This window comes from Chanos chanos, chromosome 4, assembly GCF_902362185.1.
Source record: "Chanos chanos chromosome 4, fChaCha1.1, whole genome shotgun sequence".
NCBI classification, from domain to species: domain Eukaryota; kingdom Metazoa; phylum Chordata; class Actinopteri; order Gonorynchiformes; family Chanidae; genus Chanos; species Chanos chanos.
This window is the reverse complement of record NC_044498.1, coordinates 31,743,951-31,759,351: the sequence shown is the minus strand read 5'-3', so window position 1 is coordinate 31,759,351 and position 15,401 is coordinate 31,743,951. Positions and strand designations below refer to the sequence as shown.

General features: G+C 43.0%; 1 protein-coding gene across 1 annotated transcript in view; it reads left to right on the top strand.

Annotated features, from left to right (window-relative positions):
- The window catches only part of slit1a (slit homolog 1a (Drosophila)), an 89,234-nt gene that overhangs the window by 43,315 nt on the left and 30,518 nt on the right, over nt 1-15,401 (top strand). Inside the window, exons 5-8 of the mRNA XM_030772238.1 lie at nt 7,561-7,632; nt 8,401-8,472; nt 9,410-9,481; nt 11,078-11,241. Of these exons, the coding sequence (XP_030628098.1) occupies nt 7,561-7,632; nt 8,401-8,472; nt 9,410-9,481; nt 11,078-11,241 (380 nt within the window). The remainder of the gene's footprint in view (nt 1-7,560; nt 7,633-8,400; nt 8,473-9,409; nt 9,482-11,077; nt 11,242-15,401) is intronic.

Here is a 15,401-nt window from a genome sequence, read left to right as displayed (position 1 = left end):
CACTAATTGGAGAATGTCTTTATTACTGTGGGTAGGAGACAATGTGCAGAAGTGGAGACAGGCAGAACGAATGGTTCTGCTCCTTGTTTCTGACTGCAGCAGCATGTGCCCGACTGTGCAGGCAACCCTGAGGGGTTTTGGCAGAAGTGTGCGTCGTTCACTCTGACAGACAGATCCTCCCTTTCATTCCCAGGTCGGAGCGTCATGTCATCCGGTAAAAATCTCGCTCCGGATAGCTATAATCAACAACTCCGCCCTCACCGTGTGCCCAGACATTTCTCTGAGCCCCTCTGTGCCATCCTGCCTGTCTCCTCCATCAAACCACCCCTCAGACTCAGTTTAATAAGACCAGTGCCAGGCAGGGCTTCTTCCCCAGCACGCAGAGCTACATATGCAGCCAGGACAGGGTGTTTTCTTAGATGGACTCAGTTCCCATCCTTTTAGCTTGTGTGTGTGTGTGTGTGTGTGTGTGTGTGTAAGTATTGTATTTCAGGGACTGGGAGATGGGAGTGTAATTTAACTATTTAACTGCGCACACAGCAGAAGTGTGCACATTTTTGCGGTGAGGGCAGGCAAGATGAGAGAGAGTTTGGTGGGTTGTGCTGTCCTGTTAACAGCTTTCTGCACCTCATTGGGACCCGTAATGAGAAACTAATGATCTAATCACAGGCCACTGTTTAAATGTCATGCTAACAACAGCCATGGAGATGACTGTCTTCTTATCAGTGTTGTACCCCCCACCCCCCGCCCCCCGTCTCTCTTTGGATCCCGTGAATGTACTCAAATAATTCCACGTAGGCTCCTGTAGGCTCATTACCACATTATCATGTCTGACAAATTCAAAAAGACATAAAAAAACACAGCTGGTTTGACAAAGGAATCGTATCGTAAGTCTCTGTGTCTGAGTCAAACAGTGCTGTAAAGGAATGCCTGTTGTGGATGTTTTAGGTTTAATCACACTTTCACTGAAACGAATAGTCATTCATTCCCCCATGATGACTGGGCAGTGCTGTATATGCGCTATGTAAAGTAGAGTTTCATTGGCTGGGGTTTGCTTGCTAGCTGTGTGGACAACTGCCAAAATAAAAGAAACACTTGAGTGACTGTATATACAATGCATGTTGAAAGCGGGTGCCTGCACATAATTGTAGTTCCTGGGTTAATTAAGTCATGAAAGAGGAATCCTGTTCAGGAGTCATGTATACAAATGATGGGCAGTTGTTCATTATTTTGCCTTCCAGCAGCAGAGGCAGAGACCTCAGTGACTGTGCCTGGGAGGGGCACTCTTTGCCTCTTTTGGAAGCTGCTTTGAATAAAAGCTTCTTCTAAATGAATAAATGCAAATAAAAATGTAAACTTCAAGGAGGAAGACAGCTAAGCTAATGTTTGATGAGAAACAGTGACTAAGGTGATGTTGGTATAGACGTCTGAGGGAAAGACATCATTGTCTGCGGTCTGCTGTACTCTGAAAAACATACACCTGGAATGTGTTTACTGTGCCTGGCTTTGTGATGGAAAGTAAAACAGGGTATAACTCAGCTGACTGGAAATCACAATCAAACAATTTTATGATTAGGCATTTGCATCAGTAACACTCCACTGAGCTGGATGTTATGGTTGGGTTGCATTACATGAACCCCTCATTACACTTAAACATACACCTTAGTGACGGAGATGGTGCAAAGAGGACAGGCCGCGGTTTGCTCCACAGTGGAAAAAACAGTCTGTGCGCTCTGATAAGTCATCTTTCATACCGTTTTTAACCAGCGGACGGGTGTGTGTGTGGCACGTGTCAACGGAAAGCTGCAGGCCCAAGGGTTTGTCTCCTGCTGTGGAAGGCCCTGCTGGCTCTGTTATGGTGCAGGGTGCATGTTCTCTATGTGATTCATATCGACTCAGTCCCTCAGAACGCAGAGGAAATGCAACGAATACGAAAAAAGACAGCAAAAATTATAAAGCTGTTCGCCTTCACCCTACTGCAGGGCATTTCTCTCCTGATGGCAGTGGTCTCTTCCAGTATGACAATGTGTATATCCAGATGACTTGAGTGCTCATGAAATGATTTGAGGAAATCCAAATACAATGGGAATCCATATGCTGTGGTCTTCACTCATCATTCTGCGTTCAGCTTCGTTTGGTAGCAGATGAGTGGGTCATAAACTGTATTGAGGACACTGATTATGCGACTGCTTCTTTTAAATGGAATCCAAAACACACCGGTTATATGTTCACCTGCATCCCGTCTGCCACTTCTCAGACGCAAATCATGTTTTTTTTTCTTAATCTATCTCTGCATAATAGTATATGTATATTTGGTAAAAGTGTTTCTAAGTTCCCCGCGACCCTAATTAGTATAAGCGGCTTAGATAATGAATGAGTGAGTGAGTGAGTGTTTCTAAGTTGGGGGGGAAAAAAAATTATGTGTAGCTTATTACTGTAGTGTGGTGCCATATAGAATGCATAGCACTGAACAAATGTCTATGTGTAATATGAGAAGTTGTTTGAGTGGAGAAAGATGTGGTCAGTCTGATTCCCTGGGGGTGATCCGAGCAGGTCAGGTAAAATCAGACCTCTAAAAGCATCCGAACATCTGATATTTTTATCCACTTAAAGCTCAGCAAAATGGCACTCCAGAAAACACAGGTTGAGGAGGAGGCTAAATTGCAGAGCTTTTGCTGGGATGATTGTGTTATTTGTCCCGGGTGAGCTAAAAGACTGAGAGTAGCTTTTTTTTTGCGGAGAGGAGAGGAGTGCACAGAGCAGAGGAAAGAGAGATACAAAGAGGTCCAATGGGGTGTGCCGTTGGACGCCCTGTGTAATAGTGGAGGTGATTGTTGAGAACTATTCCTACCCTCTGATGAATGTTGTTCAGAAGGGGGTGGGGCCTCCCAAACTGCACAGGTTTTAAATTTGAGGCTTTTTTTTTTCCACTGCAGGGTACCAGCCACTTTACCACTGATGGCAGACAGATATTTGTCCAGTTGCATGTTAAGGTTACTGTCACAATCTGTCACAAAAGTACTCAACTGTGTTTACCCAAAAACATGATGCTAATGCAGGATCTTGTACATTCTTATCATAGTAAAGTAGAAATTAAAAAAAAAAAAAAAACTAATAATAAAAGCTTGAGCAAAAGGGCTTTATTTCCAATAAGTTCTTTCTTTTTGTTTCGAATGAAATCATATGACATTGTTTTTTCACCCCCAGCTAAGTTTGAATATTACATTGTGAAATTACAACCACAATACGCTCTTTCTCAAGAGCATTTAACCAACAAATCAGCGCATTTGGTATAATGTGTTTAATTTATGACGGATTGTGAGCCACCAGCAAGACTGCAAGTTGTTGTTGTGAGACATGATTTGATTTGACTTGCACTTCGATAACCACATTGAATAAAAGACTGTCAGAGTTGCTCTGAACTGCTCTGGGGCTGGATAGCAATCTGTGGGGCGGGTTCTGCTGGAGCCTGAGGGTGTAACCAGTGTCTAGTCCAGAAAGTGAGGATGTGAAGATATTTAAAAAGTTTGAGGTATCATCTGGATACATCAGCATCCCCCATCGTAATACCTAGTCTAACCTCTAAATGACATTAATGTACTGTAAAGACTGTTTGCAACATCCACAGTAATTAATATGTCTTGAGTCAGATTAAGTGAAATTGTTTTTTTAAGCGTTAGAATACAAGAATGTCTCAGTATGCCGCTGTATGTAAACTGGTTGAGTTCTGGGCTTGATGATCCACAAAAAAAAACAAACAAACAAACAAAAAAAAATACATGCAGTAACATGATCACAGAGGCTTTTGAGAAATGAAGTGTGAACAACATCAATGAGCATGTATTTTTAGTTGTAGACTTGAGATTTCCTCACTTTGGAAAGTCATGAAGTGTGATGCCCTGTGTTCTCACCGAGGTAAATTTGGAACAGGTTGAGTCTTTTGGCGCCCACCTGTAATTAAGCAGCAGCTGTGTGCTCCTGGAAACAAAAAGGCACAATGTGTTTTGTGCTACAGCTTGCATTATTACTGTTTTTTCTCTCCCTCTTTTCCCTTCTATGTTTTTTTTTTTGTTTTTTTTTTTTTATTATACCTGGACTGGTGTAGAAGCACGGGAATGGTAAGAGGGTGTGGGCTTTTAGGTCAATTACTGTGAGCTCATTAAGGGGCTTTTTTCTATGGTGTTGGGTGGGACTGTTGCATGGCCCAGCTGGTAGACTGGACCGTATGCAGAGCAGTTTTCCAGATCAGGAACCACTTTGTTTGACGGGAGTACCAGCAAACTAATGGCTCTGTGTATGGGCTGGCCTGTCTGCGGCATGTAAGTTAGCATTAGATGGCGCTGAGAAATTTGCCATGGTAATTAAGAGTTTACAAAGAGTTTTTTTGTGGATGGAGGGAGGAGGCTGACATGGCTACTGCCAGTGCTGTTGTTGGTGTAACTTAACGCTGTCTGCTGCCTTTTTCCAGAACAGGGTTGAGGGGGGATCTGATAACCTCTTCGCCTCCTCTGTGGCGAGGCTTACAAGGGGGCCCCCGCAACCACTCCAAAAAACTGCTTCCAGCACCAATTAGTTCTGCTTGCTTTGTGCCTGCTCCTTTGGGTTTCAGCCACTCACCACCTTCTCAACCCTGGGGTCTGTCCTGCCACAGTACTTCAATGGAATTAAGAATGCAGGCACAAGAACTATGACTTCAGCTTTCCGTAAAGCAGACGGGAGAACTTGAGTACCTATTAGGCATGGTGAATTGTTTTAAAGGGGTGATGTAGAGTACTCTGCCAAAGGGCAACCCAGATCAATATGGACTGGGTTTTAACTGGTTCCTCCATTGTTGTTTTTTTTTTTAGATGGTATGCCAGAGAGACGGCCACCTCAAGACTTGTTACTTTTGTGACCAACATTCCTTGGGAATTTCTGAATCAGATTTCCCACCAGGATTACACTTTTTTCCACCCTTCGTTGGTTTAGTCATCACCAATTCCAAAGAGATTAATTCCTCAATTTTAATTACCATCGGGGCTCATTTAGAACGTAAGATAAATAACTGAGACTGTTCAAGACCGAAAGAGCTGGGAATCCCAGTAAATGATCCACAAACTATGTAAAGAAAATCTTGGTCACCCACAGTCATGCTGTTGAAATAGATGTGAATCTAGAGGTGTAGACCTAAGCGTGCTAAATTTAATATGTTTCTGGCGCTAGAAAATCATTGACCCCAGCAGTAAATCCAGAAAAGAAAGTGCAGATTCATACCCAGAAGAATCTCCGACCGCAATAATTATTCTATTATGTGTGAAGGGAGAGACAGAGACACTGGAGGAAGAGACGCCACATCATTTATGTCCTCAGCCTTCTCATTAGTTCATTCCAAGACGCGCAATTAGCCCCCCGCGACTCCAGCGCCTAATCCGCTCAAGCCAACACGCTCAGGAGAATGCCAAGCATTGTGCACACGGGCCGATCTCTAACAGGATTTAGTATGCTGATTTCCGCCCTTTTCTGACTTCTTTTTTACTTTTCTTTTTTTTTTTTTTTTTTTTTTTTTTTTTTTTTTTGCAGACCACTTTTGCGGGTACAGTATTTCCAATTCTGAAGTTATTTCTTTTGTTTTGCTTTCTGGCATAAATGGTTGATAACATAATGCATAATGAGTGGTTTGATGGTTCTACTCAGCGGATTTCAAACACAGCAATACATTTTAATACACACAGTCACCTATCTTTCTATCTCCCACTGCCTGTTCGTTCATCCTGCGGCTTCTCACTGTATGGCAGAGTAAAATACAACCTTCAGATTAATGTACAACTCAGTCATTTCATAAAGCAACTATGCCTCTTGCAATCTGAAGAGGGAGGGTAAAGTTTTGCAATTAAGGTTTTGGAGTCTGTAATTTGGAGTCTGGCAAGAGGCTTTTTGGTTTAAAAGGTGCAGGTGAAGATGAGATTGGGGTGAAGTCAATTACCAAAGGTATATGAATGTTAGCAGTATGTTAAGGTGCCAAATCTGTGTTCAGAGGTGTGTTAAATGGTGAAAGAACGCCCCTGCTCAGAGAGAGAGATATGCCTGAGACGTCTGTGTCAAAGCATCTATGACTTTAAGACAGTTTTTCTTTTGCACATGCTGCCTCCCGAACCACAGAGCTCAGCCATCTTCCTGCCTTTGTTTGTAAATAATGACCAAGAACGACAAAAACACCTGTGCATACAAATGCCATTTTGTAGATTTTTACATTTCAAATGTTCTTTGCTGAATTAGGCTAGTCAAGGCAATGTCTGTTGTTACGATGCTGTCGCTGTTATGATTCTGTCATTCTGTCTGTCTCTTAAGAATGGGTCATTTTAATGTAGCATTTGGCTCTGTGTAAGCCATGTCTTGTTGAATACATATTCATTTTACGCTTCAGGGGAGAAAGACAAGAGGTACCAGACCTTGCTATTTACCAATATGCTGTGTGTTAGTCACCATGGATCTGAGTCCTCTTTGTTACCACGGACTAGTGTGTGTGTGTCTGTGTGTGTGTGTGTGTGTGTGTGTGTGTGTGTATGTTGAACAGAAGAAAACATTGTCCCTGGTTAGGGACACTAATACAGTGGGGAAATAAAAACACTCACAAATGGAGACTGTTATATTTGAAATTACATATACAGCAGTGTTACAGTAGCTCATTATTGGCTTAGACTGAACAGTCCTGTGAATTTGATATATTGCATAAATGTTTTATGGCACCAGCATTTCTTGAAAGGATTTTGTAAATGTCATGGGTTCAGTACACCTTTTTAATTGTGCTGTATTTTGCATGTACAATGTGTAGTTTTTTTGTTGTTGTGGTTCTGATGTTGCATATGTGGACTAGATCAGCACCATATTAAGACACTACATTGGAAGTGTGCTGTGAGTCTGACTAATTTTGCAAAACTGAGTGAGGATATGACTGTATAGTATCTGAACTGTGGGGGAGAGCTTATGCAGTGGATCTGTTTTATGGCAGGACAGACCTTTGGGAGGATAATGAACAAACTGCCCATTAAAGTCCCAAACTCACAATTTGCCATCTAAGCAAAAAGCTCAGGCCAGTCTACCCGTATTGCTTCCTCATTCTATTCACATAGAATGCCCTCGGTGAACTGTTGAGGAGAATCCAAAGGAACTCAGGCCCTCCTTAAATGTCTTCACAGACGACAGGCATTCTTAGTTTTGGATGAGTATGTATAAGAAACTTGATTTCAGACTCACCTGGGTGTGCATTTAAAGCATTTAGTAGGTTAAGTCTTTGGTTCTCACGCATTACTTATGGTGCTGTACCTTTTGTGTGTGTGTGTGTGTGTGTGTGTGTGTGTGTGTGTGTGTGTGTGTGTGTGTATGCGTGTGTATATTTGTGTGTGTGTGTGCGTGTGTGTGTGTGTGTGTGTGTGTGTGTGTGCATATTTGTGTGTGTGTGTGTGTGAGACTTCAGAGACTGCCATACAGCCAATTTGGACAACGCTACAAAACCTATGCCTCATGCTTCTTTTTGTTTCAATAATTCTGTCTTACTAACACATCAATATGTTTTTTCAACAGGGACCTGAGTGAGAACTTCATCCAAGCTATTCCCAGGAAAGCCTTTCGTGGAGCTACAGACATCAAGAACCTGTGAGTACATTCCCAGCCATGACACCAGTGGTCACACCGATGTATATAAAGACAGTAATCGCTGTACATTCATAGCTAGGAATCATAAAGATGCCAAAACAGAGAGCCAAAACAACCATTTCAGGGAAAACCATTGCCTGATTTAGTAGGATCAGCTCCAGTTTGACTTAAGCATGTTTTTAATTTAGTAATGTCATTTTGCAGTGAACAGTCATCAGCTGTGATTGGCACCCCATGAATGAGGAATGCATAGTCATTATAGAAACTGTTTTAGATTCGCCATGTAAATGAGGGCTAATTCATTTTCATGCCAGTTTAGAAAAACAGTGGGTCTGGGTGTGAATCCCCAGTGGGTTTATAAGCAGAAATGACTACATAAATATTGATTTCCTCAGTCAGTCAGTGCAGCGCTCATCAATAATTATGTCCTGCTTTATGGGGAGGAGAGTTGTGATGGAGTTTGAGAATAATGAGGACTAGTTTTCGCTTAGTGCTCTCATTGCTATTCTGTATACTGGAACAGATTATGTGAATTGATTTTTCCTGCTAGTTACTGTTCTCTATGTCTCTGTCTGTGTGTGCATGTGTGTGTGTGTATGCGTGTGTGCACATGAGAGAGAGGTAGACAGTGTGTGTGCATGTGTGAGTGCATGTTTTTTTTTTTTTGTTTGTCTGTGTTTTTGGAGGGTGGGCACAAGTATTTGAGTGTGCATTTGGTTCTCCTTTTGAAAAATTCAAACCGATCTTTCTTCATATTCACTCCTGCAGTCAGCTGGACAAGAACCACATCAGCTGCATTGAGGATGGCGCGTTCCGCGCTCTGCGAGGACTGGAGGTCCTGTGAGTATCAGATGCTTTGTCACTGCCTTGCGTTTACGGCCTAACCTCAGCACTGCTCCCGTCCTATCTCATTATCTGAGTGCACCTCATAAAATTAATAGAGTGGCATAATACCCGTAAATGGAAGTGGAGCAAAGATTGAGAGTTCACTGTTGCTTAACCTGAGTTGAGGTTTAATCGTCATCACTGGCCTTTAATTTCCTTTGACTGAGTGAGTGAGTGAGGAGCTCAGATTGCGCTGGTTACCATGACAGAGGCTATGCCTGTTCGAGTGGATGATGATGCTCTGTGTGTGTGTGTGTGTGTGTGTGTGTGTGTGTGTGAGGGGGGCAGGTAGTGGGTAGGTTAGATCTTTGCCTGATTAAAGTGACCTGCCCTTCTCTTGCTGCAGCTGAGGCTCAGGGATCAGGGGAGCCCCAAGTAATTACCAACGTCTGCCTGTGAACTACAGTATCCACACCGCCACAGTCAATCCCCAATAAGCTTGTGTGAATGCAGATATGTGTGAATAAGTCAAGGCAAATCAAACAAACAGACCGCTCTAAACACGGTCTAGCATGTAACCAGTACAATACCAATGCATGTGCGTGTAGATTTACCTCTGTATGCTTGTGACACTGTGAGTTAAGCTCCTGATTATTTATGGGAGGCAATTCTCTTTTGAGGAGGTATTAACAACATGAAGGTCTCAGCTTGGTGTGAGTGACTTGGGAGCAAGATTCTGCTAAAACACCAAAAGAAGGGAGAAGAGGAGAGGAGGAGAGAAAGGAGTGTGCCATCCCTGGTTTAAGGCAGGGCACAGGGAAAAACACCTAGCCCAGAGGGGTCACAGCAGGCTAATGTTTCAGGACCTGATTTGCATCTTATAAAATGAGGGAGCCCCAGGCAGGCTGATTCACTGTTTTTAATTGCACGGCTCTTGCTTGATGTTTTGCAGAACGCTGAACAACAACAACATCAGTAGCATTCCAGTGTCAAGTTTCAACCACATGCCAAAGCTACGGACTTTGTGAGTAATGCACGCGCACACACACACACACACACACACAACGACCTCCCAAGTCACTTGATCATGGTTGTCACCACCGATTTAAAAACACACACAGACGTGCACACTGCCGATCTTTCTTCAATATTAAAACTATGGACTACGCTGTTGCTGTACTTTGAAGTGCAACTATGTTTGATGTCTGGAAACTGGATAGTCACTGAGAAGCAGTCAGATATTATCTTACGAAGAGCCAAATAAAGCAGAAAGGACATTTTTTAACAGTATTTTTTTATGCATTCAGATTCTTTCAACATATCAGTCAAAGGCACCACACTTAATTTTGGGACATTCAAATATCCAAATGTACTCGAATATCCTTTCAAACATCCAAATAAACTGAAATATACTCTCACAGTCTGTCTGAACCACACAATTTAAGGCATACAATATTAGCTCCCATTTTATCTTGAGGGTGAGATCTGGTATTTTTGTTTGAATATTGGCAGTATTTTTCAAAAGCATCTCTTTCTTAGCTTGCCAAATAGAAAATGTTTCTTCTTCTTCTTCTTCTTCTTCTTCTTCTTCTTTTTGATTAATTGCAGTCGTCACGAAAGCAGAACCCCTCTCACAGCAGTGACTAAACCACAGACTTATGGACTCCGTTTGGAGATTAACACATTTATCAGTAGTGACTGTGTTTGTGCAAAATCATCAGACTTTTATGTCATTTTATTGACTCAAAGAAGAAACTCATTTTGGAGTGCTCAGCGGGCAACTTAAGCATCAGTAGAAACCACTGTCCCACACCACTTTTAGTACAGTGGACACACACTCTTACATTCCACAGTCTTGGGAGCAAGCCATACACCACACTGGAGTTGTAGCTTTGCCAAAACCATTTCCACAGTGAGTCCAATTAACATACAGAGCAAACGGCCCAGCAGACAAAAAAAAAAAAAAAAAATCCGGCCTCAAAACCTATTGTCTAAATATATTTATGAAATGTGAAAGCATGTAGACATTAAGACAATTATGTTTACTAGAATTCCTAAAATTACCACAATTTGATTCTCCGTCTTGGTTTTTGCTTGTCATGGTTTCTTTTCTTCCCCTTTGGGAATTCCAGTGGGAAACAACTGCCATTCTTGACTTATTTTTGAGATGAACATTCCAAGTTTTTGTCAAAGATGCGGAAAGATAATCATACTGGGAGAGGATGGATGGTAATGGTTTTGGTAAATGAAATCCAGACCTTGGGGGTTATTCTTCCTCTGTAGATAGACTCACATTGCTCTGTGTGTTCTGCTAAATCTGAGAAGACTGAGCAGAAACAAGGGCTCCACATTTACACCCTGTAATGCCCCCCCCCCCAAAAAAAAGACACTATTCTTTCGTTATTCTACATTTTACAAACCAAAGCAAATTGACCAACCATGGTTCTCCCTCTGTCCAGATGTTCCTACTTTTCTTTTTTTTTTGTTGTGATATAAAATGAGTGCTCGAATACACTTGAAAATACACAGATGCAGTTCAGAATTTTTATGATAGTCTGAAGTATGACATCCACCATTTCAATTTAATGATCTTTTGTTGCCTTTTTTTTTTTTTTTTTAGCCGTTTGCACTCCAATAACCTCCAGTGTGACTGCCACCTTTCTTGGCTGTCCCAGTGGCTGCGTCAGCGACCCACCCTCGGCCTGTTCACCCAGTGCACGAGTCCGCCCCAGCTCCGCGGTCTCAATGTGGCTGAGATCCAGAAACACGAGTTCACCTGCTCAGGTAGGTGATGACCAAAACAGCATCAGCCACAACCTGCATTCCACACACAGATGCTGCAGAGAGGAAACATCACAGCTGTCATCTATCCTCAACCCTCACTTCAACCAGCAAAAAGTCTTCTGAACCTCTGAGTGTATGTCTGTGTTTCTGTGTGTGTGTGTGTGTGTGTGTCTGTCTGTCTCTTGCTGAAACATCTAACTGCACCTGACAGCCCCCCCACATGCCTGAGGGGAGGACTAGTCCATCCGCTCTCTTTTATGTCAGTCCTAGAGGAGACTCTTCAGCTGCTTTTATGAGACAGTCACTGGATGAAGGCTTGATACAAAACCCAACATTCATGCTGTACCCTCCTGACAACCCTCTCCTCTGCACTCCTCTCCTCTCCTCCCATCCCTGCCTCCCTCTCTCTCTCTCTATCCCGGCACCCCGGGGACAGCTGGCAGAAACACAGCCTTAATCTCTCATGAATCAAAGACACATAAAAGAGATAGCGAAACATTTGACATGCAGCCAGATTTGGGATGTAATGCAGTCTCGGGGCCAGATGGTACATTTGTGTTTCCCAGAGGGTTTAGATACCTGCTTGCTTCTGGGCTTATCACTGCCAGCGCTTCGGTCGCATGAGAAAACACCAGCAATGGCAAGGTCATCTCCCCATAACAGCAGATGTGAAAGAAGGGATTGGGGGAGTGGGGTGGGGGGCTTATGGATGAGCCTCTGGATTTCCCAGGACTGCCCACGGCTTGAAAGAAGTTTCTCTTCCACCGGTTTTTTTTTGTGTTTGTGTGTATGTGTGTGTGTTTGTCTAATGAGTGTTATCTTTGCCACGGCGTAATTGAACCGCATCTGCTCAGTGACGTCAGGCTGCATGCTCCGTCCCTGCTAGGAGTCCTACTCTGCTCTTCTATCAATGGGAACAGCTTGTACGAAGAAGAGGAAAATATTTCTCAGAGTATCAGCGACCCAACTTAGCTCCGTCAGGGCTTCTCAGATCCCTGATGCTGTAACAGTCGCTGTTCTTGACCCGGCAGACGTGCTTCATCTTGACAGAACTGGACCTCGCCTTCAAAATGTAATGACCGCCTTGACAGCGCGCACAGGGCCCAGGTCCATGGGGCAGCAGGAACAGGTTTTGGTAACGGGGACAAGGCCAGGTCCCCGCTGTATGGTTTGTGATTTTCATGCCACCATATAGCATGACAGGACATTAACTATTCATGAACAGAGAATGGCTCTCACCAAACCGTGGGAGACTTCACTCTCTCAAGCAGCACAGACATGCCTCAGAGGCAGAATGAGAAATGGAGGAAGGTTTTTGCTGATCTAACCCATGAAAATCAAGAGCCATGTGAATTTACTGTCTCTGTTGGATACTCCAGTAAAGTTAGCAATGAGTGTAGATCTTGTGACTGAGCAGCGTGGAGAGGCTGTAACTAAGAGCACCTTTAGAGGCATGAAAATGAAAAAAGATGCTTTCCAACAGGCCAGACACAATGAGCCAGGTCTGCCAGGTCAGACACTTGATACCGTGACAGAATTCTCCTTCAACCCCGACTGTCTGTGCGTCAAACGAGGACAAATGATGAGGCGGCCAGGAAACGTCAGACACAGACTCATTTCTAAGTAAAAGACAAAAAAAATCCAACTCAAAGAAGGACATTTCCAAAATGGTTGAGAGAAGATCCAAGAGAGGTTTTTAAGATTTATGATGGAGGTTGATTGAGATGTGTGACTGAGACATGTATTGGCGTGCCATATGTGTATTCACGTCCATACTGGACAGATGGCCAGCCTCAGTAGAGGGAAAATTCAGCAACAACGTGACTAAATGTCATGAACGATGATGTCACACTCATGATCTTCATCATCATCACCATCATCATCATCATAAACAAAACATCTGTCAAATCCAACAACAGCCAGGCCCTCTGGAACTGGCTCTAGTATAAAAGGCGGCATGGAACAATGACTAACGCTAGAAGCCCAGCTCAAAATCACAGAATTATGCTTCATTTCCCTGTGTGTTTCGCCCTGATATACACCACGTCGCTAGATTGGTGACCAGCGCTTGAACTCTCTGTTCGGCGATCGTTATGGAGTGGGTCGCTGGCACGTAGCGTCGTGTTCCCAGTTTCATTGAGGAGGGCTGAGAGTCTCCGAGTGAACACCTGTGTGGGATTTAGAAGGGTGACGGGGATGCATACTGTGCTCGGACAGACGCCAGCGGAACTGAACTGCACCCTGGGCTTCACGGCTGGCTGCCCACTGGTCCCCAGTCCCACTGCTTTTAATGAGAGAGAGAGAGGCTGCAGGCTCCCCTTAATTCCTTTGCTGCTTTCCACTGTAAACTTGCTCTAAGCTATCTGAAATGCTAACACTCCCTCCTGTAAAAAAAAAAAAAAAACCCTTATATGCTTAATCTCAGACTCCCATATCTTGCACTATCATATTTTTCAACTCTGTTTTCCACCCTGTTTCTCACTCTGGTCGACTCTCCTTTGTCAAAATATCGGCATATCTCCTTTACTGCATCGCACTGACTTAAAGTGTGCCCTTATGATAAGGAAAGCACATAAACGGCAGTAATTATGTCACTGGACCATGAGTGGCTGCCAGGAATGTTATATTACAGTGTGTTCTGTAATGTGTTTTTAGTTGGTGTAGCCAGACACACTCGGGAGAAGTTTGTGCACGAAGCAGAAAGATAGAGACAAGCAGACTCTTTCTGTTTGCAAACAGAGACCCCCCCCAATTAATCAAGATGCATATTGCCATGTGTATAACTGTGTTACTGAAGCAAATCTACAGCTCTTGTTCAGACTGTGTAGAGGTGATCAAATTTCATTTTTACGCTGCTGTGGTCTTAGTCAATCATCAAAACTAAAGAAGGTCTTCACAGGTCCTCAGCAAATCCAGCATGGTGTATTTTTCATGCTGAGTTCTTCTGTGCTGCTCTACCCTTCTCTTTCCAATCTATTTCTCTGCAAGCCTTCTCCCTGCCTCCCTCTTTTCCTTCTTCCACCTCTCCAGTGTCCCTGCACTGGGGCCACATGATACCTCTCCATTTCCCAGTCAACTGGATGAGTTTCTCCAGTTATGAATTAACCAGCAGGCAGCCGCTTGTTGCAGCTGGCACAACCAGAAATCACACAGAGAGAGAGAGAAAGAGAGAGAGAGAGAGAGAGAGAGAGAGAGAGAGAGAGAGAGAGAGAGAACGAGAGAGAAAGAGAGAGGGAAGAAGAAGGATCAAATATTCATGGACGAAAACTCAAAACCCTGCATATTTATAATGCAGTGTAAATTAGCCCATTTAAAAGTCTGTTTTATTCTCTTTCTGGGTTAGGCTGTGAATCCCGTTCACACACACACACACACACACACACACACACACACACACACACACACACACACAGTCTTTTGACAAGTTCTCCTCAGAAAGGGATCAGATGAGGATCAGTTTGTACACTGTATGCAAATTCATTCTCAGAACAACACAGAGTGAAAGAGCTGAATTCGCAAAAATTCAAAGTGCAACTGTCAGGGCCCACGTATCTGCTGGTGCACGAGTAGATCAATAGACTGTAATACCATGTCCTCGTTACACAAAGCGTCTCGCTGGAAAGGGTTAGTACGACTGTCCTTGGAATAGTCAAGGACATCATTTGCACATCTGAGAATTAACAAGCGTGACAAAAATACAGTCTAACTTTTTCATTTCTTTTTTTTTAAATACTTTATTTTGCTCTCTTTTCCTAATTTAGTCCATACTCACAAGTCAGTAACATATTCTTTTAAGTCTGTTTAATTTAATAAGAATAGATCGAGGAACCTTGAATCTTTCAATCATTGAGCAATTGCGAGGATCTTCTGGAATCTTCTAAATCCCATAATGCATTTCCTCTATCTGGGCAGCCAGACAGATATCCTTCTTGATGGAGGTGGTCTTCAGTAATTTGATAACTTGTGTCTGATTGCCCTCTGAAAAGACAGTAAATGGATCAAGGCATTTTTGTGTGTGTTTCCTTTTTAATACTATTTTATTTTCCATGGATGCATATTTACCAGCTAATCAAAAGATAATGCGTTTTAAAATCATGGCTCCAGATCAGGCTATAGACTAAGGGAAAGAGCCAAAGTAAATTAAACCTAAAACTGTGCAG